Here is a 26635-nt window from a genome sequence, read left to right as displayed (position 1 = left end):
CGGGACCTCGGATGCTGCCCCTTTGACTCACGGCTCAGAGATTTCTCTACCTACTGTATGTAAGTAGGGGATGAAAGGGTACGACTAACGCAAGATGTTTTTGTATCTGGCAGATCATGACCCAAAAATGTAACTGGAGTTTACATCCCTATTCTTGGGCTAAATGCACACGATCAGGATTGCGTGCGGAAAATCCGCACCGTTGGTCATGTACATTCTATTCTATGAGAATTTTTAATTCTTTTGCACACGATGCAGATTTTGACCTACGGTGCAGATTTTAAAGTCCACAGCATGTCAATTTATTTTATTTTTCCTGTCCGGATTTTGTCTATTCACTTCAATGGGGACAGGAAAATCCGCATCAATTGATGCGGATTGACCGCACGGATTTCCCTGCGAACACCTGCAGATTTCAGTGGGGATTGTCTGCACATAAATCCTGAACATGTGCATTTACCCTTAAAGGGAAACCATGACTTTACACAAGAGTCCTTAGTTTTACCACTGCAGAAAAAATGTTGAAGAAACGTAATTATCTTCAGAGAATCCAGAGTATACCGAGCATTACACAAGTCCAACAACCTGATGACCTGACATTACTTACTGTGGGGTTTTTCTACTGCTTTCTAGGTATTGGATTGCTGTTGTCTTTTCTATCCCCTAGAACAGGGATGGCCAACCTGAGGCCCTCCAGCTGTTGCAAAAGTACAACTCCCAGCAGACCCAGACTGCCTACCGCAGGGCATGGTGGGAGCTGTAGTTTTACAACAGCTGGAGAGCTGCCCTAGAAGCAGTATCGCTGTGATCCAAACTAAGGCATCTTTCACGTGTCAGTGAATCACAACCATGTGCTATCTGTGGTCTCCACACACAGCAGACGTATCCACATTAGTGGTTTTCCAGACTGTGGGGATACCACCGAAGCACGCCCCATTTTTCTGTGTGTAATTACAGATCCCCCATGCACATTATCGTCTATGGGTCAGGGAAGACCATGGACACAACACAGATGCCATCTGTGTTTGGTCCGTGGTTTTCAAGGATTGTTGCCAAAAATATGCTCCGAAAATTAAAGGGATTGTGCAGCCAGTAATACTGATGATCTATCCTCAGCATAGGTCATCAATATCTGATCAGTAGAGGTCTGAGCCCCCTAATCAGCTGTTTGACGAGGAGGCAGCACTTCTTTTTATAGCGACTGTGCAGTGTAACTACAAGCGCTCGTCCCATTTATTTGAACAGAACGCGCGCTGTATTATCTTGAAGAGAAAGTATCTCTTGTACGAGCGCAGACTCCTGTTCAAATAGCTAATTGGGGGGGCTGGAAGTAGGACCCCCACCCATCAGATATTCATGACGTATTCTGAGGATAGGTCATCAATATGTACTGGCTGTAGAAACCCTTTCATTTTCAGCCTAGCAGTGTCCGTGGCACACAGATGTAATCACAGACAGGGACACGTGAAAGAGGCCCAACAGCCCACGGTGAGGATGTGCAGCTGCAATATAAATGCTAAAATGTGGCTGCATTGTTGCCATCTGAATAAGGCCTTATCGTATGTATAGGCCTTCATTGGATCGGGTTATATTATTTGCAAAAGTCAAGCCCCTATAAATGAGACACAGCAGCAGTCATAAACCGCTCAATTTCTCTTTTTATTAACATCACATTGACATCTCTAGTTCCCTCCCCAGAAGAACAGTTCCAGAAATCCTCGGACCTGTTTAACACTCACTTTGTGGAACCAGAATAATGCATTTAAATAACAGACACAAATACAAAAAAATCCTGTACAATATTTACATAGAAGGTTATGCACCTAATACAGAGAGAGTAGCAGCAATGGAAGGAAGGTGTCCCAGTCACGCAGCTATTCACGTACGGTAAGCACTACTCTGCTAATGGTGAGACTGACTCTGGAAATCTACATCTATACAGGACCACTGGTAGGTGGAATGGTCTCGTACCCAATTTACATTTTCTTTTCTATGGCTTTTTATTTTATTGCTTGGCGATGACCTACCTTTCTAGGAGGAACTCTAAACTGGGTATCTGCAACCTTCGGCATTCCAGATGTTTTGAAAGTACAACTTCCAGCATGCTCCATTCTATATTATTCGATGTCGGAGAACAGTTGAGCGAATGTGCATGCTGGGAGTTGTCGTTTCACAACAGCTGGAGTGCGAAGGTTCCTGACCCCTGCTCTAAACCAACCTTATTGCCACCCCACACTTTGGGGGGGAACTACGGATCGCAGCCTAATCTGCTATCCTGAACTAAGACTACTGAAGAGGCACAGTTTGCTTACCTTTGGTCTCTATCTAGTTCAACCTATCGTACATACTGTTTGGTAAGCCAGTTCACTATGATCAGCTTGCTTCTTCCGTGTCATAGCTGTAGGCTAACGTAGGTCTCTGATCTGAAATAAAAAGCACTCCAAATCTCAGCTTCCTGGAGTTATGCTTTAAATCATGTTCCAGCAGGGGCGGATTGGGAACTAAATGTGGCCCTGGAAAAATGTAAAAGTGGCCCCATGTTATAGGTAGGTCCAAACTGAAAGAAGGCGGGTCTAGCAATACCATAGCGCAGAGCAATATACTGCCCCAGCTGAACTAAATACCACAGTGCAGCACACAATAGTGCCACCTGCTGAACAGTATTCAACTGTATCGTTGTCCTGCAGACATAGATACAGTTGAATTCAGGAGGACCCCTTCGGCTGCTGGCCAGGTGTGTAGGAGAGAATCAGATCACTATGTACCTGGCCCGTGGCCATGAGGAGGACTTGGATGGCCCTCCTAGGCATCGGCCCACCTGGAAACTTCCCTGTAAGGTCTATGGCCAATCAGCCCCGTGTTCCAGTCATACAGATCTAACACGTTACCCAATGTAATCAGCATGGACGATGAAGAGCGGCCTGAAACATACAGCGCGGCTTTGTCTTAGTGACCGAACTGAGATTTAAATATTTGTGTCCATTGTTGCAGCAGCTGTAGACGTGAGCATGGTGCCACCCTCCACCTCTGCTGCCAGCGGGGCAGGGAGAAACAAAACATACGTATAGGGCACAGGTAGATAAAAGAGAAACTTAACACGTCTCCTTCCAAAACATTACCTAGTAATGTGCGGCAGTAGGCTTCCTAAAGAATGTTTAATGAGAACTATGAGAGTTGCCAAGTGCCCCTTCTGAAAACAGTGTGAATACTGTGCATATGCCACTCTATACAGTACAACACAGAGATCACCTGCTAAGCTACCCACAAAGAGCAGGCACTGGGATTTACCACACTGGACTCCATCCACAGGATCCGCAAGCATCCTCATCATCTGCTGTGTAGTAGTCATTATCTTTACAATACTTGGCAATGCAGGTTTCCAGTCTCTAGTGCTATGATCCCTTCCCAACAGGCTGACTATCCAGAACGTATTTTCCGAGTTCTACTCGCAAGGCTTCTATTCGACGCTGCGCATCTTTAAGCTGGATCCTCAGACTTGTGTTTTCCTCCTTCAGATATGATCTCTCCTGTTATGAAGAGGACAAAAAAATAGGACTGTCATGACTCAGGTCTTCAACTCTCCCCATTAGTTTTTTTGCACCTTTAACCTGCAGTACAACAAAGGGGACCCCATTATGGTGGGGAGTTGTTCCATTCAGGAAAGAAGGAGCTAGATTTTGTTCTCCGTGCTCCATCATGCCTGGGTCAACTCCATACCCCCTAGTATCGTAAAAATGCAGGTCCTCTGGTGAGGCGAGCAGGTAGGTGTACGAGGGGATGGGGCATAACAGCTGTCATTTGAACAAACATTCGGCTGAAATCTTGTGTATGGTTGGCTTTATAGTGTGCAACATACCCAATTCTCTCCCCCAACATCTGCCATCTCAGGGAGGTTACCATACAAATTAGATGGTGTGTTCTGCTGACGTGTATGGACATCTTAAAGAGGTTTTCCAAGACATTTTAACTGGTGACCTACCCTCTGGATAAGTCCTAAGTATCTGATCGGTGGGGGTTCGACACTTGGTACAACCCTGCCAAACAGCTGTTCGAGAAGGCACTGGTGCTACTGACTCCTCGTAGCTTTCCCTAGGTCAGTGATGTCACGTTTATTTGTCATGTGACCTAGGCGAGATAGAAGCCCCTATAACAATGGACGGTGCTGTGCTTGGTGAGCTGCGAGAAGGCTGTTGCACTACTGCATCTGCTGGTGCCTTCTCAAACTGCTGACCGGTGGGGGTCCCGGTTGTTGGACCCCCACCAACCAGATACTGAGTCAGTTAAAAAGTCTCTGAAAACCCCTTTTAAAGTGGTTTTCTGGGACTTGGATATCGATAAATTATCCTCAGGATCAGTCGGCAATATCAGATGGATGGGTACAGTTTCTGGCAGCAAGCACACAAGGTTGTTGGGGGTTTTGATAGGTCATCAATATCGAAGTCATGGAAAACCCCTTTAAGGGACTCATAGCAGCTGCAAGATCTGCCTCAGGCTGACTGACAATCTGCATTGCTTTCATTAAATTTTCTGGGAACATTGGACATCGTAATAGTGGCCAAAATGCTTGTGACCCTACTTCTTAACACCTTCAGGACCCTGAGATTTTCCATTTTTGCGTTTTCGTTTTTTCACTCCCTGCCTTCCCATAGTCCTAACTTTACTATTTTTCCATTCACATAGCCTTATCAGGGCTTATTTTTTGCGGGACAAGTCGTACTTTCTAATGGCATACGGTTGCGTACCATGTAGTAGGAAGCGGAAAAGAAATTCCAAATGGTGTAGAATTGGGGGGAAAAAAACGCAATTCTGAAATATTATATATATTTTTTTTACACTGTACACTATGCAGTAGAATTGACCTGTTATCTTTATTCTCCAGGTCAGTACGGTTACAACGGTACCACACTTGTATCATTTTTCTTGCATTTTAATACTGATTTATATATATTTTTTAAACCTTTTGAGGAGGAAAAAAATGGTATAACCACATTCTGACCCCTATAACTTTTTTGTAGTGTACGGGGCTGTGTGAGGGCTCTTTTTTTGCGGGACGATCTGTTCTTTTCAGTGATACCAATTAGAAGTGTGTGCGACCTTTTAATCACTTTTTATAAAAGGTCCTTAAGGGGTTAAAAAAAAAAATCTATATATTTACTTTATGCACTATTTTTCATAGTGTTTTAAGCCACTTACTTTGTCCAATTCTTGGGTTGTGGGTCTAATACCTCTTCTCTCCTCTCGTGCTTTGCGAACAGAGTCTGTATTATCCCACTTGGCATACGCCCGCTTCCTTATTAACATTGGACTGGGACAAGGAGATGGGCTGCGGTTTAAAGGGGGATCTGGTGTACGGCTCCGGTGCATGGAAGGAATCTGTAAGGACGGACTGGGAGGGCAGTCATCTGTCTGTGTAGCGCGATGTTTCACAGCTTGTTGTAACCGTACAGAGATCGTCTGAGCCGAGCTGCCCATCAACATAATTGTTCTGTCCTTGCTGATTTCTGTGTGGTCATTTACTTCACCATTTGTATAAGGAAATGAATCCTCACAGTCTGTGGAAAAATAAAAAAATGATTAAAATACAAATAGCTTACAGTTTTTTGGGGGGCTGACTAAGGAATCGTCACAGGAGGTTGGAAGTAGGGATCCCAAAACGTTGTGGACAACTCTGACTGCCAGAAGTGAAGACTAGAGGGCTTCCATAATGTCTCATTCACACTTTAGTACCTGGCCAGTATGTGTTAAATTTCCAATATGCAAATCTGCCCCTTGTGACCGTTACCTGAAGGACTATCGTGCTGTGTGTTTGTGTCTGGTTCTCAGTTGTGGTCAGATGTGAATGGAGCATGGCAGCTTGTACACCAATATCCACAGTGGTCACCTTTTTAGAAAACATGGATTTTTCTGCAGTCTTAGGCCTGTTTCACACTGGCGCTACTGGTTCATCCATAACTACCCTGTGCAGCCGTGTGTCTGCCTGGGCTAATTCAATATAATGGGGACCGGTGGAGATCTGGTTAGAGCACGGCAAACATACCGAAAGGCGGCCCAGACAAATACCACTGCATGCAGCGTTTTTTTGTCTGGCCGCCACTTGACCAGATCTCTTCCGGTCTCCATTATAATGAATGAGCTGGAAGGACTTCCAGCAGCACACGCCTGCGCAGGGTAGTTACGTATCTGGCAGGCTGTTCTCCTGCTGGAACCAGTAACGTGGGTGAGATTTATGTAAATGTTCTCCGCTCCCTGCCTAAGAAATCGACGTGCTGCATTGCAGGTCACTTTATCCTCCACATTTCTATGGAAATTCTGGTGCACAATCGCCAGAAAATCCGCTCCCTTAAGAAAATATACAGGAACCAAAGAAGATTTGGGCTTGCATGCTGCATTCTATAAGTGGTGACCTTTTATAACTCTAGAAATTCACTTTGCTCACCATTAGTCATCCCCTTGCCGCTGGCCAGTGAAATGTCAGTCTGTCCAGAGTCCACTGACAAACTGCTGTCCCCAGTGGCACACTTCGACCTTTTCTTACATTCAAACACAACCAGCTCTTTACATTGCTTGTGGCAGTTCATCCCGCAGTCTGTGGTACAAACACAATGGACAACATTGAATAATAAGTATGATCTGAGAGACAAGGCGTATATCTACACACCTCATTTACTATACGTGTCTGCACTGGTACTAGGGGAATGCACAGACTACATTTGGGTAGGTGTGGTGAGTAAGACTTCCTCGTGAGTTTCCCTGCAATAACAATTATAGTATCGTGTGATTGATATGGGCTGGTATGTGTATAATACTACATCCCACTTCTAGTTCATCTTCTTCGTACAATTGCAGGTATTAGCGTCTATAGAAATTATGTGAAATGGAAGTGACAGAAATCAGTGTTTTCACCTATTAAGAATACCTACATGGATAGAACTGCTATTAAAAGGGTTATCCAAGACTAAGAAGTGTCCCCCATACGCCCGGGCCCCTCGTACTGAATCTACTTACCTGGCTCCCCACACCGCCGCTTCTCCCCGTGTGCGAATGAGAATGTCAAGGGGGAGGGGAGAGATGTCCCCGGCACTTACTGCCATTGGCTAAGTGTCACCCGGGCATATGGGGGACACTTTTTAGTCTCTGATAACCCCTCAAAGGGCTCATGCACATATTCTGCCAATCCACAAAACACGGATCCCGACTGCATGTCACCATATTTTTTATTTATTTTTTTAACTCCTGCAGAAATATCCTATACTTTTGTTCCGGGTCGCAGAATGTACACACAAGGACATCTGTTGCTGGACCATTGAAATGAATTGGATCCGCAAAAATTCGAACAGAACATACGGTCGTCTGCATGAGCCCTAATTCTTACAAAAATAAATTAAAATGTGCACATGAAGAACCCTAATTTCAGGACAGACGTGAAGTGGTCATTTTTACCTTTGCAGCGGTATCCTTGTTTAATCACGCCCCAAAGCTGAAAAACATACAGAAAACAGTCATTCACATTCGCTGTCAGCCAACCATGCATATATTCTCAAATGGGGACGATGAATAAACCTCTGGTGGCAGCTTTTCTCCCCTGGGAATTAAGTATGTTGAAATCCAACAGTCCCATCCTTTTTTTTTTTCCCCCCTGATGGAGGATCTACCATTGTGGGAAAGTCGGGACACCCCCCATACACCCCCATTAGAGGATAGGTTCAGCCAGCTTTATGTAACTGATTCTCATATAAATCTGGGTAATATCGTGTTCCTAGTAAGTACAGCTATAGGCAAGATGTAAAATATTGAACTGAAAAGTAGACTGCCATTAAAAGGATATTCCCACCATTGAAATTTATGGTGTATCCTCGGTGACAACTCTACCCTCACCTCCTCCTATGGGGGGAACCAGGGTCCTGTGCATGACTTTATTGTAGTCTATGGGACTTATCAACCTAATGGGCTGATTTGGCTGTTCCAATAACTCTCCTAGAATAAAATGGAGAGAGCAGTGCGCATTCTTGACCTGCGCTCTTCTGCTTCTCAACCATTGTCACTGGTTTCCTGTTCTGCTAATTGATAGATGAGGTTCCAAAGGGTACCACCATGTCTCCAGCAACCATGCCATAAATGTCAGGGATTGCAATATCTCCTTAACAAGGAGTTGTAGGGTCTAGTTTAAAATGCACTCAAGGATGTCCAGGAGTTCTTAAAGGGGTTGTGTTATCTCAAGCATTGGTGACATGTCACTAGGATATGCCACCAATGTCAGGTGGCTGCAGGGACCTGCACCTATCTCTAGAATGGAGCCTGCAAAGTGAAGGAGAGTGGACCGTGCATACTCCATTCATTTCTGAGGGTCAGCCCCATAGTAGCAAATAGAGCGGTGGCCGTACTTCCCATTTACTTCTATGGGAGTTTTGAAAATAGCAGAGTGCACTACTCGGCTATTTCTGGCACTCCCATACCAATGAATGGAGGGCGGCCACGCATGCACCCAGCATGGCTGCACATTATATAGACAACCCATTGAGCTCAACTGTATAATGGTTGATGCGGCAGGGAAGTGCCCAAAGCGGACAATCGTGTTAACATATAAATATGGAATTAGATAGTAGAATAAAATAGATTTACAAATGAACTGCAACACAGAAATCACTAAAAATCCATCTCCAGCCAAAAACTAAAAGCTTCGTTATTGGGAATTTTCAGGGTTGTATGGGGAAGGCTAGGTGGGCAGGTATGGTCAAACCACGTACTATAGAAACCCTTCTCACTGCATGAAAGATCCCCGATTATCGGCAGTACATCTCCCCATGTAGTCAGGGATCTGCTGCAGATAACAGAACAGAATGAGGGAAGAATGACTACAGTAGTCATCATTCCTCCCACATTCATTTTGTAGCGGCCTCTGGTGCAAACAAGCGCCAATGGACGTGTTTATTGTCCCTTGGTGCTCATCTTACACAAGCATCGGACAGTCTATTTGCAATGTCTGATGTCTAGATGTCTTGGACACCCCTACGGGGAAGTGCCGGTTGTCCATGTTTCCTACGTGTAAATAAAGCGTTGTGGATCTCTTGTCTCAGTAGTTTCTTGTAAATGTACTGTCAATTGCCAATTATATTTTCCAAAGTCACTTGCTGGTTTTCCATTATACTGTGGCACACCCAACATTATTAAGCAACATCCAAGAATCCCATAAAATTTGCATTGTACTATTTATGGAGTAAAACTAAATGCCGGCAGATTTTAGAATTGACCTTGTACATGCAACTTGAAGGATAAAGGTGTTAATAGTGAAATACTCACAAATCCTGCACAGTTGTCACAAAACGTTGGACGGAGGTATGTGGTCTCCTGGAAGTTATGGAGGAAACCCAGGCCCAGTTTGGAACATATGGAGCTGGCGCGCATGAAATATGCTGTGATTTCTTGTCTGCTGACCTGACCCTCCCTGTTAAGAAGAGATGGTGAACAATGACGGACGACTACTCTGGCCACATATCATGACATCTGAATATTGTGTGAATCTTTCTTACGTGATGGAATTTACAATACAAATGCTTTACGTCTGCAGATTATTATTTTCTTTTCAAATTCCAACCCCTACAGTGCCCCTAAGTATTGATGATGGCCCTCTTTGAGCCCCCATTATTATAAAATGCCTCCTTTAGTCCCAGTGCAGAATAAAATACCATACAGATTCAGGAGGGCACCTACAGCCGATGGCCAGGTACATAGGAGAGGACCAGATCATTATGTAGCTGGCTGGCAGCCGGGAGGTTGGCTTGGGCGGCCCTCCTAGGCATCAGCCCACCAGGAAATGATCCTGTAGGGAATATGGCTATGGGGACACTCACACCTCACTGGATGCTGCAGGAGCTGTACTCCCATCGTGATCAATTGATGACATCTCTCTAGGAGCACAGGTCCTGCTACATCCAGTGAGGAGCGAGGATTCAAGGAACGTGTGTCCCCTGAGCGTTCAAATGGATGTTTTGTTTTTTAACCCTTTTTGTTTTTTACTGGCCATTAAAAAAGCAGCTGTGAATACCCCATAGACTTAATTGGTTCTAAAAACAGCTGTCACATGCCCGTTTTTTACTGTTGTGTGCATGAAGCCTAAGTCTCAGAGGGAAGCAGTTCTGGTTTTCATATGGGCATTGGATATTTACATGGGGATCAATGGACATGGATTCATGGATTCACAGATTGCATGACAGAGACATCTACATCTCGCCTGCGGATTTTAATGCAGATTTCACACTTGCAAAAGGGTGTATCCGCAGGAACTGACCATCAATATCCTCACATAAGACGTGGCAATGCCCTGTGTGAATCCACATGTATTGTGTGAAAGTGTGAAGACACTTTTTGTGCACATTGTATCAGAATGTTAGGAACACTTTAACAATAATTCTTACCTGTCCTTATCCATGATGCAGAAAGAAAAGGGGAAGCTAGCAGCAATCTTCTCAAATTCGTCTTGGGATATATATCCATCCTGGTCCAGATCGTAGTTTTTAAATACAGACTAGAAAAAAAAAATATCACTTCGTATACTAAGCTACAAAGATTAGGGAATGTATATGGTAACGGTTGCAGTTGTACTTACATCTACCATCCTTTGCACATGTTTGCTGATGGTTTTGGGGTCTGGTTTAGGGGCGACACCGGATGCCCAATCTGCGACAACTGGGGGTTTGGAGGGGGTGACAGGCTGTATGAAGAGATGCGAAGAGATGAGAGTTTCTATTGCAATTCCAGCCAACTATATCCACCGTCAGTTTTATCACATATAATACGTGTGTTTGTTCGCAGTTAAGGTGTAAAAATCCTACTGCTATTTATATCAGATTGTACACCAGGCGTCAGGAATTGCAGAATCCTTTGGAACTACCTATGGGATTTGGGGCACAGAAAACAGTTTCATTACTGCAGTGAGGTTTATATGATTATATTATGGTCCTTTAATTGCAGTTCCCCAATAAATTCCACCCAAAAGGAATTCTCTCATTGCATCTTCTCTCTTACAGATGTGCCTACGATATATTAATATGAATATGGAGGCTATGGTATCATGATATGAATCACATTTCAGCTGTGGCATCTGCTTATGCAAGTAATGAGTGTTATATAAGTGATAGCTCTAATGTATGCACCGTCAACTTTCCATCCTTAATTTCCAGCTGACCTGACAGAACATTTATCTAATGACGGGTTCAGGCGTTTATCTACCGTAAGTGTCCAGTTCCAGAAGTTTATGCCAAATAGGTCAAGGGGACAGCTCATTTGGTGACAGCTATCTCACCAGACTAGAAATGAGCAAATCGGGACTGTCCCTGCTGCTCAAGAGGGTCCCCGTAGACCAGGGGTGCACAACGTTTCCTGGTTGGGGGCCAGATTGCCAGACTGACCCAATGACGAGGGCCGAAATTAAAATTTAAAGGTGTATTAACAACTGAAATTTAGTACATATGGCATATTGAACACACATTATATACCATTAATATCTAGTTTCACTTCCAGGACTCCAATCTAATGTGAAAAATACATGAAAAATACATGTGAGCAGCCACAAGACATAGACATACATGTCTGTTACCAGATGGTTGGGGGCCGCACAGAATGGTATCAAGGGCCGCATGTGGCCCCCGGGCCGCAGGTTGTGCACCCCTGCCGTAGACAGACATCTCGCCTGGCCCTGTCAGTGTCCAGAAGTGTAGGGGCGCATGCACAGTATGCATCTCTGCTCAAGTTGCAGCAGCAGAACCTACGTGCTTGAGCTGCTACTTGGTGCAACGGCATAGGCACAAGACTGACAGGGCCAGGCAAGATGTCTCGCCCTGTCAATCAAGGAGGAGGAGGGGGGAGTCTCTTGAGTAGTGGGGCCAGATTTTTTAACTAATTTGATTTGTATGAATTGTTTGACCCATCCACACACATGGACACTGGGCTTGGGCACGCTAGAAGGAGGAACGGGGAATGAGGAGAAAACCACTGCCAAAAACCTCTGGCAAGGACCGAGCATCATTATATCACCCAACATCTGCTTTCGTCATTAGATGATATAATGCATATAGCTAGCCTTAGGCTCTGTTCACATATCTGATGGAGTCACACGAAGGTAACCACTGATTTACTCTAGGAAGGGGTCCTTTGGCACCATCATGGCATTCCTCATTTTACTAGAATAAGTAGAGCTGCATGTTGCACTGTTTGTTCCAGCAAATAAAACAGAATTTGCAACTGAAGATCCCAACGGTCCATAATTAGCATCTAACAATGTCACAAAAATATCATATATAATTGAGTGTCTACAGGGTTTGAGTCAGGTCGCTGCGCTGTTGGAGAATGTGCCTTATTTGGATGAGCCATGTTCCTAGATTGAAGTCTACTCCAGTCCCCCTACCCCCCCCCCCCCCCCCCTCCCCTGCCTCCAGTTCCCCAGTGGTGAGGATGGCATAAAAAAAAATAATTTTTGCACGGGTGTCTAAAATTACCGGAGCCCGATGATTCCTTGGTTCCCTTGCATAAGACAACTCATACATTTCATCTTCTGTGTAATACAAGTCCAAGGAAAGCTGAAAAACACACAAATAGAACAATGAAGCACATTTATAAAAAGCAGTTCATAGAAGTATAAGATGTCACCCAGGGCAATTTTTTTTTATTGTAATTCAATTTTAGAGGTTGCACAATTAAAACAGACATCTGTTTTTCTAGGGCAGCAACAACGTAGCAGGGTTATGAAATAGGAGAATTTTACATAGATATTTCCTAATATTCCTACCACAAACAATAGGAACCATCGGATCATGTGATTAGAGTGGTAACTAATGGGCAGTATGGCATTTTACAAGACGGCTTGACTACCAGTGGGGTGTAACATAGCATTGGTGCTGGAGGTATGGCTACGTGAGGACTAGATGGCTGCTAGAGGTTTGGCTGTTTATGATCCACAGATGTAGCAGTTATTAATGTGACACTTAATGCTTTAAATACAAAGTTGCAGAGAACTGACTTTTTTAATGGCTTTTGTTAATTTTCCGTTTGCTGCTAAAGTGTATTTCAACACATGAAGCGGCTATTCACAGGATGGAATTGCTGCAGCAGACTATCTAGCTAAAGCAGAATGGACTCTATGATCATTCCTCCCCACAGATTACCATAATGTGGTTAACATGGATATGGGGAGGGGTTGGGGAATCTGTGTAGTAGGTTGCATGAAACAAGAATTTTAGAGTTATGTAGGTGTCATTTGTGCCCCCAAAACTGCTACCAATACCTGGTATGTTCAAGCATTTTGCAAAGTTGTCCTTAGTGTGCCAAAGATGTGCCACGTTGTTCAGAAAATGAAATATGTATCTGGTTCTCGTTATATACTAATTAGGCTCTTGATGATACAGGATTAGGACAGTTGCGCCAACACTCAGCCAGGCTTGACGGATGTTTCTGAAGATGGTAATGGCATCACAAGGCCAGTCAAAATCGTGTGTGTGTCACTGCATTTACTTCTGGCACATGCGCAGTGAAGGCCCTGGCTTCAGCAGCATATTGTGCATACACCTGAAGTAGATGCAATGGTGCATGCATGAGAAGTCAAGCAAACCTGGCTGGGCGTAGCCATCCTGACTTGTATTAGCGCAGGCTCCTCCTTTGTGGTGCTAAATAACTAATTAGCATATGGTGAGAACAGGATATAATCTTAAAGGGGTTGTCCCACGAAAAATATTCTACAGTTTTCAGCACCTGGATCTGAATACCTTTGTAACTGCATGTAAGTAAAAAATTTAGTATAGCGGTTTTGGGGCAAAAGTGTTGGGGCAGGTGCCCCTTAAAGTTACGAATTATTAAAACAGCGGTGGAACCTACAGTACAGACAATATATGTAGAGAATTGAAGAAGCAGCTGGAATACAGGATGTTGAGGGGATTTACTTACTGTAAGCAGATGTACAAGATCCATATTGGCATCCAGCGGGGGAGCAATGTTTTGGAGCTGGATGAGCTCATTGATGTGGTTGTACATGGAATGCAGCTTGGGCACATTGATTTTCTTCTCATCCAGAAAGTCAGGCATGGCCTCATAAAGAGAAATAAGATCTTTGAGATGCACCCCAAGGATGGGAATCTTAAAGTCGCTGCACTCGTTGTATACTCTCCTGTAATTATCATAATTTCTACAGGAGGACAGGAGCTCTGTCATTTCACTGAGGACCTGAAAGGAAAAGTACTATCGTTATTCTGTTCATTAAAGGGGTTTTCTGAGATTTTAACACTGATGAGCTATCCTCTGGATAGGTTATCAGTATCTGATTGGTGGTGGGTCTGACACCTGGGAACCCCGCCGATTACCTGTTTGTGAAGGTAGTGGCACTCGCAGCAGTGCCATGGCCTTCTCACTGCTTTCCCTTGGTTATGTGGCCTAAGAGCAGCTCGACCCCATAGAACCGAATGGGGCTGAGTGAGATACCAAGCACAGCGTCTATACAATGTACAGTGCTGTGCTTGGTGAGCACGGAGAAGCACCAGTGCCTCCTCAAACAGCTGATCTGTGGGGATCCCGGGTTTCGTACCCCCACCGATCACATACTGATGACTTATTTAGAGGATCGGTCATCAGTATTAAAATCTCGGAAAACCCTTTTAAATCTTGCAGATTCACGTGAAGGATCATATATTTGAGTATCTTTAACATCTCCAAGGGCCTTCAGTGATTCTCAATGTGATGTCTAATTGTCAAATTTATTACGTACCTTGTGCACATCATGGGAAACTTGAGAACTGGTCTCCTTAAGCCTAGATATAGAGCTGTGACAAAGACCTCCAATGATGGCCATCAAAGTGTTAAAATTCTGCAGCTGCTGAAGTTTCTATAAGAACAACCAAAAACATATCATCTCAGTGTAGACGGCTGGATACGTCTTTCCTCCCTCGCTATGCATGGGCATGACTTGCTGCTTACCTGAGCCACATGAATGAACTTGGTGAGAACTTCAGCTCGTAACTGGGGAGTTGGTCGGCTCAAGACCATCAGTTGAACCCACTGAGAGACCCCATTGCAGAGAGCAATTGACCGTTCCATTGTGGGATTGTCTTTCACACAACCATTCACAATGTAGTTTTGATAGTCAGAAAACTAAGAGGAACACATCAAGGTTAGAATAAAGAACTCGAGTTTGCAGCTCTAGATGTCATATTTTCACACAACCCAATGGACCGTGGTGCACAAAATAAATATTACAGCTTTAGTAACTAAGAAAGTGCTTCTCACACAACCTTCACATACTAAGTACCTGAGAGTGATGAAGAGTTACTTCTAAGTTATTTATCGTATATAGTAATAATCTATGCCGCCATATGTCAAGGGCAGATCTATGGCTGTGAAGATACTGAACTGCGGGAACATGCACCTAGCTACAGCTAATGATTGGGGTTTGTAGTTATTATCTTTAAAGAGGTTGTCTGCCCATATATACTGATGACCTATCCTTAGGATAGGTCATCAATATCAGATCGGCAGGAGTCCGACACCCAGGAACCCTGCCGATCAGCTGTTTGAAGAGGAAGTGGCACTCCATGCAAGCGCTGCTTCCTCTTCATTACACTACGCGTCGTCTCGGAAGTGCAGTGTAATGACGAGTACTCGCTCCATTCAAGTGAATGGAACAAGCACTTATAATTACACTACGCCTCCGATCCACAGGAGACGACGCGTAGTGTAAAGACCAGGAAGCGCCACCTCCTCGTTAAACAGCTGATCCTGATGATAGGTCATCAATCTATATGGCTGGACAACCCCTTTAAGACATACTACAAATCTGAATTTGTTAAAATCAAAAGCAGATTAAATATTTAGGCTGACCATACACATGAGATAGTTGCTAGTCAAACCACTGTTCTGCCAACAGCCATCTCACACAACCCCCCATAGACAATCAGCCAAGCATGCAGGTCTTCTGAACTGGAAAGTAAGTCACAGTAAGGCCTGATGCACATGACTGTATGTTCGGTCCACATCTGATCCGCATTTTTGGAGGAACGGATGCGAACCCATTCGCAAAAGATGCAGACAGAGCACAGTGTGATGTCCGCATCTGTGTGTCCGTTCCGCAGCCCCGCAAAAAAGATAGAATATGTCCTATTCTTTTCTGTTTTGCGTAAAAGGATAGGACATTTCTACAGAAGGTAAAAAAAAGAAATGGTGGCATGCACTCGGCTGGGATCTGTGTTTTGTGGATCCACGCTTAGTGGACCACAAAATGGATACATCGTGTGCATGAGGCCTAAACCAGATTCTTCCACAGCATAATAGGCCTAACACAGAATCCCATATAGCATGACCCTTATGTTTCCATACTTTGTGTTTTGAAACCTCTTCTTCCCCCATATGAAGCAAGAGTGAGACATGCATCATGGCTGCACTGTGGTCTGAGTATTTGTCACTTTATCCTGAACTGATCCATTTACTATCTTGCTGAGAACTTCATCTCTCTGTATGTGAATGTGGGATAAATGGCTATGTCTATTCCTACTTCATAGCACTAGGCAGTATATGATGTCTCTAGAACAGGGCAAATCACATTGTATTACTGATACACTACTGACCCGGCGCTACCTTTAGTTATGTCTACTCCACCGGTTTATGTTTTATCTATGGATGCAATCAGTAAAGAATTATGCTTTTAGTCCCTAGTATTGTTGTGTGGAGCAGATTACATACTTTGTCCTGATCACTTACAGAAATTCTGCGGAATGATTTAAATTCAAGATAAGTCAAGTGTTCTGCAAGTTCTTGTGGCTCCAGGTGGTCAAAGAGAAGGGAGACCTTCCTCTTCTTGCTGCAAGTTGACTTTATTCTTTGTGTCAGCTTTCTTGACCACTCCCGAGAGTTTCTAGAATTGTAGAAAAGGATACAAAAGATATGAGATAGATAGATAGATATAAAATAGATAGACAGAGATAGATACATAGATATAAAATAGACAGAGATAGATAGATAATAGATAGATAGATAGATAGATAGATAGACATGATATAGATAGATAGATATAAAATAGATAGACAGAGATAGATACATAGATATAAAATAGACAGAGATAGATAGATAATAGATAGATAGATAGATAGATAGATAGATAGATAGATAGACATGATATAGATAGATAGATAGATAGATAGATAGATAGACATGATATAGATAGATAGATAGATAGATAGATAGATAGACATGATATAGATAGATAGATATAAAATAGATAGACAGAGATAGATACATAGATATAAAATAGACAGAGATAGATAGATAATAGATAGATACAGTCATGTGAAAAAATTAGGACACCCTTTGAAAGCATGTGGTTTTTTGTAACATTTTTAATAAATGGTTATTTCCTCTCCGTTTCAACAATACAGAGAGATTAAAGTAATCCGACTAAACAAAGAAAACTGAAGAAAAGTCTTTTCAAGATCTTCTGTAAATGTCATTCTACAAAAATGCCTATTCTAACTGAGGAAAAAGATAGGACACCCTTGCCCCTAATAACGAGTGTTACCTCCTTTGGCTGAAATAACTGCAGTGAGACGGTTCTTGTAGCCATCTACCAGTCTTCGACATCGGTCTGAGGAAATTTTACCCCACTCCTCAATGCAGAACTTTTTCAGCTGTGAGATGTTTGAGGGGTTTCTTGCACGTACAGCCCTTTTCAAGTCACCCCACAGCATCTCAATGGGATTCAAATCTGGACTTTGACTTGGCCATTCCAGGACTCTCCATTTCTTCTTTTTCAGCCAATCTTTGGTTGATTTACTAGTATGTTTTGGGTCATTGTCATGTTGCATGGTCCAGTTCCGCTTCAGCTTTAATTTTCTAACTGATGGTCTCACATGTTCTTCAAGCACCTTCTGATACACAGTAGAATTCATCGTGGATTCTATGATGGTGAGCTGACCAGGTCCTGCTGCAGCAAAGCAGCCCCAAACCATGACACTTCCACCTCCATGCTTCACAGTTGGTATGAGGTTCTTTTCTTGGAATGCTGTGTTTGGTTTACGCCAAACATGTCCTCTGCTGTTGTGTCCAAATAATTCAATTTTGGACTCATCTGTCCAAAGAACATTATTCCAGAAGTCCTGGTCTTTGTCAACTTTATCGCTGGCAAATGTCAGTCTGGCCTCGATGTTTCTCTTGGAAAGCAAAGGTTTCCTCCTTGCACACCTCCCATGCAAGTTAAACTTGTACAGTCTCTTTCTGATTGTAGAGGCATGTACTTCTACATCAACAGTAGCCAGAGCCTGCTGTAGTTCTCGAGATGACACTTTAGGGTTTTTGGATACCTCTTTTAGCATCTTGCGGTCTGCTCTTGGGGTGAACTTGCTGGGGCGACCAGTCCTGGGCATGTTGGCAGTTGTTTTGAAAGCCCTCCACTTGTAGACTATCTTCCGGACAGTGGAATGGCTGATTTCAAAATCTTTTGAGATCTTTTTAAATCCCTTCCCAGACTCATAGGCTGCTACAATCTTTTTTCTGAAGTCCTCTGACAGCTCTTTTGCTCTCACCATGGTGCTCACTCTCACTTCAACAGTCAGGAGCACACCAAACTAAATGTCTGAGGTTTAAATAGGGCAAGCCTCATTCAACATGCAGAGTAACGATCTACTAATTATGTGCACCTGGTGTGATATACCTGTGTGAGATCTGAGCCAATTTAAGAGGGAATACATGTGAGGGTGTCCTATCTTTTTCCTCAGTTAGAATAGGCATTTTTGTAGAATGACATTTACAGAAGATCTTGAAAAGACTTTTCTTCAGTTTTCTTTGTTTAGTTGGATTACTTTAATCTCTCTGTATTGTTGAAACGGAGATGAAATAACCATTTATTAAAAATGTTACAAAAAACCACATGCTTTCAAAGGGTGTCCTAATTTTTTCACATGACTGTAGATAGACATGATATAGATAGATAGATAGATAGATAGACATGATATAGATAGATAGACATGATATAGATATTAGATAGATAGATAGATAGATAGACTGATGGTTGTGAAGTTTAACTACTTACATTTGCGCAACGTCCAGAAGATGCCGGTGTGACTCTTCGCCTTGTGCTTGCACCATCTCTTGGAAGTCTTCCATGGTCTGAGTTAGTCGCATGTCTGTTTTAAACATGGTCCAAAGTTCTGTGATCCAATACCTAGTGTGAATAATTGGAGGCGTTATTAACACCACAATGAATGGGGGCACATGGCTGGAAAGCCATGGACAAGAGAGACAGAGAAGCAAAGTCATCAGCCCACCTCACAAAGTAGCAGATTTTTCTGCAGAACATCAGTGACCTCTTCTCCAAAGCCTCCTCATATGTATGGCATTTCAGTTAAGGTAAAAACATCTAATAATACAGAGCTATAGGAAAAGGGGAGAAGGAGTGTAGATTACTGGAGACTACTGTAGCTGTATTCACGTGCTATGTACCGTGTGAAACACTGAAGATTTTCTGTTTTCTGAGACAGGATGAGGTTTAAGTAGGTTATAGAATAAACAAGCGTTGGACGTAATCTCTCTGTTGCCAGGTTATGCCTCCCCCATGAGAATCCTCATTACCTGTACCCTCATGAGCACACGCCTGTCAATACCAGCACACATGCTCACAAACATATGCATGCCACTCTCCGGGCATTTGGATTTTTTTATTCCACTTAGGCCCCTTTCACACAAGCGAGTTTTCCGCGCGGGTGCTGTGCGTGTAGTGAACCCATTGCACCCGCACTGAATCCTGACCCATTCATTTCATCCATGTGCAAGAGAACAGGACACACAATGATTTATGACCCTCAACTGACTTCTATGGTGTTTTTGATGCAGCAAAGGATATAGTTTCCTGAGCTTGTTGAGCAGGTCTGCTGAGGGAATCAGGAAGCCATGCATGGTCAGCATGATTTGTACCAGCTCGCTGCCCTGGCAAACATTTCCATCAGAATCTGCAAGAGAGATAACGGTTATAAAGATTACAAGAGTGAATCCAATCTAATAAGGTAACAGGAACTCTGCTTTCCTGCTTTCCAGCAGGACGAGATATGACATGCATGCTGCCGCTGGTAAACACAAGTGTTGTGACGTCAATATGGGCGCAGGTACAAATTCTGGTCCTACAAAAAAATAGTCCCTTATTTGACTTGACTTATGTTGTGGATCCTGCTAATTACTAGGACAGGTGGATGTATCACTGCAGTATCAGACTACACAGGGTTTGTAGTCTGTTACCACGACAACACATAGGAACTATACGCAAGACAGTAGGAAAGTCTCTTGCATGCAGTTTTCTAATGTGTGAGCAAAAGATACGTCTAAAGCTAGCTATACACAGGAAATAGCTGACAGTACTGCGTATACATTTGACACCTATATCCCTCAACTTTAAAGGGAATCAGTCATTCCAATTTTGGCTCATTTTCTACAGCAATACATGAGTAGTACTGCAGATAAGATGTCCACATCACAATTTTTTATTTTCATACTGCCCCCATTCCTCCACTGTTGGCGCTCAGAGGCGAGTTGAAATCCATTGTCAAGACTGCTGCGTATGCGCAGAGGAGACCTCTCCATTATGTTAGAACAGCACAGCAGTCTGGACTGTATATTTCAGTGCAGCTTTGAGAGCTGACAGCAGGGCAACCAGGGGTAGTAGGAAACTAAAAAAAATAGTGATCTGGAGTCTTCATCTGAAGTACTAACTCATATATTACTGTAGCTAATAGTCCAAAATCGGGGTGACAGATTCCATTTGAAGCAGTTGTCTCACGAATACAACCACTGTCCTCGGGCTCATGTAGGGCACATGGAGATCATAGAGAGGCATCTAGAGGCAGTGAGGATCCCATTTCGGTAGGCTTTAGCCACCCTTGGATGACCATTCATCTGAATAGCCACCATGTAATATTACATTTCCTGCATGGGGAAAGCCTTGGCTGGCCACGACGTCCCACAGCAAAATCAACTGGTTGCAGGAGTGCAGGGAGCAGAACCCACAGTGGTCATCTGATGACACATCTCCTTTAACACAAGCATGCATGGACTGCCCGAGCATGCATGTTTGCTGCCATAACGAGAGGTGGAGGATATCTTCTGGGGACACCAAGGTATTGGACATATAAAAATCCAATATGTCTGATCCATATTCCTTTAATTTTTACATTCTGATTTGTACTGTTTAGGAGGCCAGTAATAAAATTTATGTGAGGTCATCTGATCTCCATGAAAGCTGGCATCTGTTATACAGATATACAACCAGCCCCTGACTGATACGGTGGCATCATGCTCTAATATTAAGGTATAGGTCTCCGTTGTAGGTTCCTTTTTATGTTCCCTGTTCACATCACTACAGACTAGGCAGGAAGTATCTGCTCTCTTTTGGTCCCTCAGACATGGCTATGAGCTTCCTCTCTCGTTCTCGCTTATTACAGTTTACAAGAAGTGGTTTTGAGAGTCATTTTAAGATGATGAGCTTAGAGAAAGGAAGGTGGGGGGTGTTCATATTTCGCACATGGTACGAGCACGCACTACATCCAGGAGAGGGTACGAGGGAGAACAGCACATGCTGAGGTCTGTGGAGCACGTTGCATGTTATCACACCAGCCTGTGGCTTTGTCCCAGTTACATAAGCAGTAGCATGCAAAGGTACTCAGGATTATTATAGTGTGGCAAGTGTTTTTTTCTACGATCACTCCCAGAACATAAGATACCACTTTAGCACATAATCTGTCATTTACTTTGATCATCATGTCATGGAAAATGAATCTAAATTAAGGAGGCCGTTTCTCCATTTCACTTCTTCTGTTCAAAAAGGTTAGAAGAGTTCCTGCCGCATTTCCATTCAGGGAAACTTGTTGTATTAATGCTAATGTGATTGCAATTTTCCCCCATTTTCTTCCAGAGTGACAAACAATAGACTTTCTTTTGTTAATGTTCCTCCCACATTTCCCAGCACTGAATCAGTCCCCGGGGGGTTTCCAATTGATTCCTGTTCTCTGGGTACCACATACAGCAGTCCCCCGCAATGAGGCAACACTCAAGGATAGTTAAATGACAGCTATAGGTTTTTGCTAAAATCATGGCTCACAGATGTATACATGGCACTTTGAGGAATGCTCCTCTTACATTTTGTAGCTTTCACTGTGAGGGATTACATCTTCCTATAGGTAGTGTGGAGCCTGCTATAGTGTTTTATACTTTGCAGTCCCAGGTCCATGCACTAGACAGGGGTGGCTCTAGTATGCTTGTATGACTCTCCAGCCCCTTAACAAGCAAGTATCCAAAATTCAGCAAGAAAAAGACACCAGGACTTTTCCTGAGATATCACAATTCAGCAATCATACAGCACTTGTGAGTTTTGGGCTATATGGGTGCTGCGCCTGGCACATTTGTATTGTTGTATGGTGAAGCTGGAGGACATGTGCGCCATGTTCTGGGTTCCAGGAGCCTTGGCCAAGGTATTTAGATATAAAAAGAGGTGGATTTGAAATTTAAAGTGGTCCTGGAAAAAAAAGTGGTCCCATGTTGTAGGCGGGACTAAATTAATAGAAGATGGGGGAACATAAGTAGACAGGGCCTGCAGCACAAAGTACCTCCCCAGCAGAATCAAATACCACAGTGCAGCACAAACTACTGCCGCCAGTATTCAACTGTATCACCGTCCCTCAGGAGGGCAATCGTGGCCATTGAGCATCAGACCATCATGTACCTGGCCTGTGGCCATCAGGAGAGCTTGGGTGGCCCCCTGGGCTTTGGTCCACTGGGGGGTCCCTGTAAGGTCTATGGCCAATCCGCCCCTGGATACAGAGCTAGGTCGGTATAGTGAATCTTTGCCTCTATAAGGCTTCTTCCACATCTGAGTTAGAGCTCTCCAGTGGACAACAGCTTGCAGGAGCTCTCTGGATCCGGCACGGCCAGATGTTACCGCATGCCTGCCCCATTGACTATAATGCGGCTACCCATCAAATATACCAGTGCAGTGTTTTTTGTTCCGGCTAAATCCCAGCATATTTGCCGGGTAGTAGCCAGATCCCTTCATAGTCAACGGACAATGGTAGGCACACGGTAACATCTGGCCATGCTGGATCCAGACAGAGCTCCTGCAGGCTGTTCTCAGTCTACCAGTAAAACTAGCAAAGCAGAGCTTCTACAATGCACAATTTGGTGGACAATTCTGTATGTTCGTAAATTCCTGGACAGTCCGTGAAAATAGGGGCCATTTTTTCTAGTCTCGGTGAAAAAAAAATAGCTGTGTCCGGCTGGTGGTACATGAACAGATGATTATGATTGTTATTACCATGGAGGAATTTTTTTTAGTAAAGGGGTTGTCCAGGAATGAAAAGTTGAAGACCTATCCTATGGATGGGTGATTAGTATCTGATCAGAGGAAGTCCAGCTCCTGGAACCCCTGCCAATCAGCTCTTCCTCGGCTTGCAACATCACGTCCATCGGTCGCATGGCCTTTTTGCCGCTTAGTCCCATTCCCGTGAAAGGCATTACTATGAGGAGGCTGCAGCACTAGTCCAAGCTCTCCGGCCCCTTCAAACAGCTGATTGTAGGGTACTGCTAGTCGGAAGTGAATGGAGCGGTGGCTGCGTTTGTGCTGTGCGCTTCCCATTCATTTCAATGGGACTTCAGAAAACAGCTGAGCGCGCCACTTTGCTATATTCAGCAGTCCTATAGAAAAGAATGGAGTGCAGCCGCGCATGTCCCGTGCACCTTCCAGCATTTGGGATGGGTGCGGGTTCCAGAGATGGGACCTGCACCTATCAGACATTGGGGCCATATCCTAGTGATATGCCCCGAATGGCCAAGGTGGACCAACGCCTTTAATTGCCTTGAGACTTTTATCTCTGGGATGAAAAACTAAAATGATAGCTCTTGTAATGTGATGAAAACATTTGTTTGATCACTAAGACCCAAAACAGGCTGGCCACTAAGGGGTTAATGCCACTGTCAGAAACATAGCAGTGATGCGTGGATGTCCACCTTGTGTATTCCCATCCTTTCTAGGTGTAGAAGACCATTGGACCTGGGCTTGACTATATCCCGGTTACCTAACACCTATAGAGACCCTCTAGTTTTGAGGGCGGGAGGTCAGAAAGTAATAAATGGTTAACTGCTTGTAAGAGGTGACAACAAAGTCTCCTGATGTCATTCTCCATTGATCGGACGCAGCTTGAGGTTCTCACGTCAAGCACATTGTGATTGGTGCCAGGACAGTGACATTTCAGCTGAGCTCCGAGGGGGTGACAAAGCTCTGAACTTACAGAAACCCGCCCCATAACCTACATTTTATGATGACAGGAGACCTTTCATGGACCAGGCTGCAGAATCGACCTTCTACAATGCGTAGGGCGACATCCACATTTAAATCGTGTACTTTATCCCATGAATATACGTCCATGTGGCAGTAGCTTCTGTGAGGCAACATCCACACGCCAAAATACATGTGCTGAAAACTGTGGCAGATCTTTGTTAGAAAGATATTGTCATGTACTATATGATGTCTGATTTTCATTTTTTACGGCATAACACCCCTGGCCACTAATCCTGCTGTGAAACCAGTCTAATAGGAAGATCTCAGAAACCTCCAGGTCCCACCTAACGAGTAAAGAGGGACGCCATAAGTCCCATTGTGTCAAGTAAAATTCAGCCTAGAATGGGAGGAGAAAGAGTAGAAGAGTGCACCCCCCCCCCCCCCCCCCCCTCTACTACAGTCTATGGTAGGTAGGGAGAAGTGCTGCAGTGCACATGGCAGACATTCAAGGGCGGGCACTCAGAGCTGTTCATCGGTGGGACTAGACTCCTGCTTCCATTCAACAGGAAGTAGCCGTCTGACATCAACCACGGTCAGCCATAACTCATGAGGCTACTCTGTCTGCCAAGTTATCCCGCAATACATTCTCCACCTGGTGCCCCTGCACCGCGCAGCAGATTTATCATTGATGAGTGTGGATAGGCTGCGTTACTGCTGTAATGGTGCCACCCTGTGATGGAAGCTCTGAGGGACCGAATACACTAAGTTGAGGCCATATATTTAATCACATGGAGGCCATATGGCCCTCTAGTATAAAGCCGCACTGTGTCTGTTCCCTGCTGTGGACTACGCTTTTAGGGGAGCATACCTGCATACATCAGAGCCCCTTACAACTTATTTTCTGACAGACTGTACAAATGGACTTATATGACGATACTATAAAGGTCCCATGCACTACACTGGCGGCCATGTTATGGCTCCTTACAAAACAGAGGCGTGATATGGCCGTGCACCTGTGGCCTTAATGGTGATCTTCTATTTTACTGGAAAAAGGCACTTTAACATTTACTGTGTAAGTGACCACATTGTACCGTGCAAGCTTCAATACCACCAGAAGACAGGAAGCATGTGGAAGAAAGCTGTACCGTCCTGAGTGTCGCTGTGAGAAATGAGTGCGGCACATGGACCTCTGCCACCAGTATGAGAACAGACGGAAATGTAAGAAGGCACATTCATTCTGACTCCATCCTCAAAGGCAGAGCGGTGTCTTGTAAAAAGAAGAATCCTCTCCTGATCCCGTCAGCATCAATCACATACTGGTGGCCTTCAATGAAGATTAGTAATAACTTATCACTGGAGAAGAGGGGCATCATGTTTTCATGGCAGCTTGTTAGCCATGTCCCCTAAATATTCATTCTGTATATTCCAGTATTATATCTAAAAAAAGGCTTCATGTTTTTATGCAAATGAGATGAATCACCTTCAAGGTCAGTGCCCAGAATCACCCTGCACGTATAATCATACACTGTGTATGTACAGTCACAAATGTGAAATCTAGCGCATTTTCAGTCTATGTCCCCAGGGTTTATGGGAAGGTGACTTGGACGGCACTGACCATGACGGGAAGAGCCTGGGAGTCATTGGGCGGCTACTTTTATATCTGCGTTTTTAATTCAGGTTTTAAGATCCGGGAGGAGATCTCAAAACCTGAATTAAACGGATCAGTTTTGTCCCCATTCATTGCCAATGGTGACAAAACTGATCAGGATGCATCAGTTCAGTTGCGTTTTGGGGCTGGTTTGCAAAACTGAACAAACCTGATCAGGCATAAAAATCAGTGGTGCCAGATCCATTTTTTTTTCTTTATAGAAAAAAAAACGGATCCAGCGCCCTCTGACTTGGGCTACTTTCACACTAGCATTTTTACTGATCTGGCAGGGTTCAGCAAAAACGCTTCCATTACTGATGATGCAACCATCTGCATCCGTTATGAACGAATCCGATTGTATTATCTTTAACATAGCCAAGACGGATCCATCATGAACTCCATTGAAAGTCAATGGGGGACGGATCCATTTTCTATTGTGTCAGAGAAAATGGATCCGTCCCCATTGACTTGCATTGGGGGTCATGCTGGATTCGTCTTGCTCCGCATCCGAGGACAGAAAGCAGACTACAACATGTTGCGGTTTGCTCTCCGGTCTGGGAACGCAACTAAACGGAATGGAATACGTTTTGGAGCACTCCGTTCTGTTCAGTTTAGTGTTGTGCCCATTGACAATGAATGGGGACAAAACGGAAGCGTTTTTTTCCGATTTTGAACCCCTAGGACGGATCTCAATACTGGAAACTAAA

At 43.9% G+C, this 26635-nt stretch overlaps 1 protein-coding gene across 3 annotated transcripts in view; it reads right to left on the bottom strand.

Moving 5' to 3' along the window:
* Positions 1–1640: 1640 nt before the first annotated feature.
* RASGRP1 (RAS guanyl releasing protein 1) overlaps positions 1641–26635 on the bottom strand; it is a 218686-nt gene continuing 193691 nt past the window's right edge. For all 3 annotated transcript variants that reach the window (XM_040411767.1, XM_040411768.1, XM_040411766.1), the window contains exons 3-17: positions 19865–19970; positions 19290–19352; positions 19055–19186; positions 16732–16885; positions 14956–15129; positions 14747–14863; positions 13933–14208; positions 12492–12572; positions 10604–10708; positions 10413–10522; positions 9298–9442; positions 7441–7477; positions 6437–6586; positions 5194–5552; positions 1641–3527 (exon numbers count right to left, since the gene is read on the bottom strand). In XM_040411767.1, the coding sequence (XP_040267701.1) occupies positions 3393–3527; positions 5194–5552; positions 6437–6586; positions 7441–7477; positions 9298–9442; positions 10413–10522; positions 10604–10708; positions 12492–12572; positions 13933–14208; positions 14747–14863; positions 14956–15129; positions 16732–16885; positions 19055–19186; positions 19290–19352; positions 19865–19970 (2144 nt within the window). In that variant the 3' untranslated portion in view covers positions 1641–3392. The remainder of the gene's footprint in view (positions 3528–5193; positions 5553–6436; positions 6587–7440; positions 7478–9297; positions 9443–10412; positions 10523–10603; positions 10709–12491; positions 12573–13932; positions 14209–14746; positions 14864–14955; positions 15130–16731; positions 16886–19054; positions 19187–19289; positions 19353–19864; positions 19971–26635) is intronic.

This window comes from Bufo bufo, chromosome 11, assembly GCF_905171765.1.
Source record: "Bufo bufo chromosome 11, aBufBuf1.1, whole genome shotgun sequence".
NCBI lineage: Eukaryota > Metazoa > Chordata > Amphibia > Anura > Bufonidae > Bufo > Bufo bufo.
The sequence above is the reverse complement of the archived record's forward strand: the minus strand, read 5'-3'. Positions and strand labels throughout refer to the sequence as shown.